Source organism: Miscanthus floridulus, chromosome 2 (genome assembly GCF_019320115.1).
Source record: "Miscanthus floridulus cultivar M001 chromosome 2, ASM1932011v1, whole genome shotgun sequence".
Taxonomy (NCBI): domain Eukaryota; kingdom Viridiplantae; phylum Streptophyta; class Magnoliopsida; order Poales; family Poaceae; genus Miscanthus; species Miscanthus floridulus.
In genome coordinates, this window is record NC_089581.1 from 32643015 (window position 1) to 32646461 (window position 3447).

General features: G+C 54.0%; 1 protein-coding gene across 1 annotated transcript; it reads right to left on the reverse strand.

Annotated features, from left to right (window-relative positions):
• Positions 1–299: 299 nt before the first annotated feature.
• Positions 300–2295, reverse strand: LOC136538373 (protein FAF-like, chloroplastic). The gene is made up of 2 exons (XM_066530351.1): positions 2142–2295; positions 300–2030 (listed from the first exon to the last, which is right to left on the reverse strand). The coding sequence occupies exon 2, from the start codon at positions 1982–1984 to the stop codon at positions 698–700; it is 1287 nt and encodes a 428-aa protein (XP_066386448.1). The 5' UTR covers positions 1985–2030; positions 2142–2295; the 3' UTR covers positions 300–697.
• Positions 2296–3447: the final 1152 nt, after the last annotated feature.

Genomic DNA, 3447 nt, shown 5'->3' on the forward strand with positions numbered 1-3447 from the left:
ATCCACTCTCCGTGATCGATCTAGGGTTACCCAAAGCAGCAAGACACGCTATACTGTATAGTAGCACTACTTTTTATCTCCATCCCTTCTCCCATTTCGACAATTGTTCGGTACGCACGTACGTCTTCTCCAGGATATAACACATAAGTAGTAGAGTAGGCGTAATGCAGGAATCCATCATCATCACCACAAGTCCACAAAGATTCGGTGGAAACCAGTAGAAATCGAACCATGAGTCTGAAAATGGCAATCTCTCTGATGGACGCCTCATCCAAATACAGTAGTAAGTAGATCGTAGATTCACAACAGCAAATCTGCTAATTCATTGATAAATTACTTACTCAAATCACACTGGGGGGGCGGGGGGCAAACTACTAGAGCAACAACAACTACAGCTGCACTGCAAGGGACCAAATGGCGACTGCTAGCCGATGCACGCGCAGTCAAAAAGGGAAACACCAAGCAACACATGGGAAAGATGTGTCGCAAAAAAAAAAAAAGTAACGATGCCCAGTATGCAGCAGCCACTGTGTGTGTGACGACGACGGACGACTGACAAGGGTTATTATAATCGGCTAATCACGACCGTGCTTGATTTGCTAGTGATTAATTTAAGGCTAGCAATGGCGACGCGACCGAACTCTCGCATTCATCGCGCGCAGCTGTGTAGTGTGGCTGTGATGGATGGTTTTGTTGTTCAGGAGGTGGCAATGCAGTAGGGCTCCAGGATGAAGAGCTTCTTCTGCCGCAGCTGCCGGCACCGGCGCACGCTCTGCAGCAGGTCCTGCTTGTCCCCCCTCCGCGACGTGAACGACAGCAGCAGCTGCTTGGTCTCGGCCGCGGCGTAGGCGCCGGAGAGATGCAGGCCGCCGCACTCGTCGTCGTCTTCCGGAGCCGCCGGGACGTCGTCGGTCCCCGTCGAGGCCACGGCGACCGCGGCCGCCAGCGTCGTAGTGGACGACGGCACCCGGCGCAGGGTCGGGCGTGGTGACTGTGCCGCCACCGTCTCGTCGCAAGTGTCCGCCTCGGGCTGTGTCGTGTCGGCGTTGCACCGGGGTTGGTCAAGAACGGACACCGGCGTGCTGCCGACGAACTTGTTGATTACGAGCGTCGAGCGGTGCACCTTGGCCGCGGTGTGCGTCTGCGGCTGCGTGCTCACACTGACCTCGACGACGGTGCCCCTGTCCACCACCTCAACCTCCTCCTCTTCCTCCATCACCTCGTCGTCGTCCTCCATTTCCACGGCCGCCTCTTCCTCCTGCACGTTCCTGAGCTCCACGGTGCGGAAGTACGGCGCCTCTGCCGCGGCCTCGGTGATCTTGCTCGCGCTCTGGTCGCGAGCAGAGCACTCGACGAAGGAGAGGCGGAGGCGTCCGCCCTGGCGCCTCGCGTGGAGGTACCCGCGCGGCCTCACCGCCACGGCCTCGACCACGAGGCGCCCGTCCTGACGGCGCGGGCGCATCTGCAGGCACGGCCCGTCGCTGCGCGACATGGACGGCAGCGGCGGCGGGAACGAGCGGCGCAGTGACAGCGTCCCGGCCGAGCAGTGGTAGTTCACCGCCGCGAGATCCTTGCTTTCCCACTGCTCCTCCTCGCAGCAGCGAGCCGCGTCGTGCTGCCAGAAGGACTCCTCCGGTGCTGCGGCAGCCGCCGCCGACGGCAGCGGCGAGTCGAATAGGCTGGCCATGTCCAGGGACGACGTGAAGTCGCCGGAGCCGGTCTCGTTGCCGAGGCTCTCCGTGCATACCTCGAGGCTCTTCTGGCTCATCAGGCTCGACGACCGGCGCACGAGCGGGTGCACGTACGGCTTGGACGCCTTCTCAGCGCCGGCGTCGACGTCGGCCTGGATGGCGTTCCATATGTCCACCTGCGCAGGCCGGTCGTCGACGACGACCTCCGGCTGCTTGTACGGCTCGACAGGGCGCAGCCAGCAGGGCGCCTCGAAGGACGGAACAGCTGGGCCACGGCACACCGCCACCGACATCTTCGCCGCCTGGGGAAAGATGTGAAGTGGCAGTCGCGCTTGCTCCCTGTGAAGAGGCACGATCGTAAAGAGACGTGAGCAACAGATAGATGACTGCCGCTTGTTGCAAAGAGTCTTGAGTAACCGACTAACTTAACGGGCGTGTCAGGCTTCTTACCTCAGATCACAGAAGCGGGCAGAGCATGCACACTGCAGCGCCGCAACGAGAAGCTCGGAATTTGGAAGCACTTGGTGTTGGAACTTGTGTGGTCTTGGCTAGTAGTCCTGACTCTGGAGCTAGTAGATGTCTGGGCTGCTGTTGTTGCACAACACAAGCTGGGGTGGTTCGGTATTTGTAGGCTGGGCTGGGTGGGGCGAGGGGGAGAGAGGAGACGGTATTGGCCGTTCCGGGACAAAGGCGAGGGCCCCATGCTCTTCCACTACTTTGCATCCACCATGCTCTGTTTTTTTCCTCTCCCTTTTTGCAAGTTAATAAATAATAATGCTTCGGGATGCATAACATACTGTTGCTGAGGCTATCATGGATATATGGTTATATACTTAACCAACCATTCGGATAAAATGGCATTTTTCTGAAGCATACGAATAAAATGGTTCCCATGGGTCGTGCGAGCATTGTTTGCGGTGATTGTGTTTAGTAAGGCTGTGTTTAGCTCCAGGAAGTTGGAATTTGGGGCTACTGTAGCACGTTCGTTTTTATTTGGCAAATAGTGTTCAAACATGGATTAATTAGGCGCAAAACGTTCGTCTCGTAATTTCCCACCAAACTGTACAATTAGTTTTTTTTCGTCTACATTTAATGCTCCATGTACGGGCCGCAAACATTCGATGTGACAGGTACTGTAGCACTTTTTGGAATATTGGGGTGGAACTAAACCAGGGCTAAGAACAGATGTGCGCATGAACATCATAGCTGGTAGCTGCAAGCATGACAGCAAGCCAACAGATTACATGCGCTGACTTTGTTTCACTACCACAGAAGCTGTCTTCACCACCGGCATTTTCACTGCTGGTTTACACAGAAACTGTCATGGATTATTTTTTTCCTAGTGGTATTGCGAAATTCAAATAATAACTATATAGTGTATTTCCTTCTCTATAATAATGACACCTAAAGGAGCAGTGCAATGCAAGTAGGAAAAATGATAAGGATATTGCCGCATAATATGAACAAATTACCCACATGAATGTGTGCGTGTGCTTATGAGTAATTTACTTTGTTATAATTAATCTGCAAAAACAAGTTATATCGATTCTTTTTCCCTCTATTGAGAATTGATATGTTATAACTTTTCCTATGGTGATGTGTCGATTTAAGATCTTCGGATGGTAGAGACCGGAAGCTAAGAGGATTTAGCCCAGGGATGTGAGGAGCCTGGGAGAACAAAGAAGATAATGCGTAGGGTGTTCAACACATTATAGAGGTCCTTTAGATAGAGGAATGACCCGGTTCCTATCAGAAG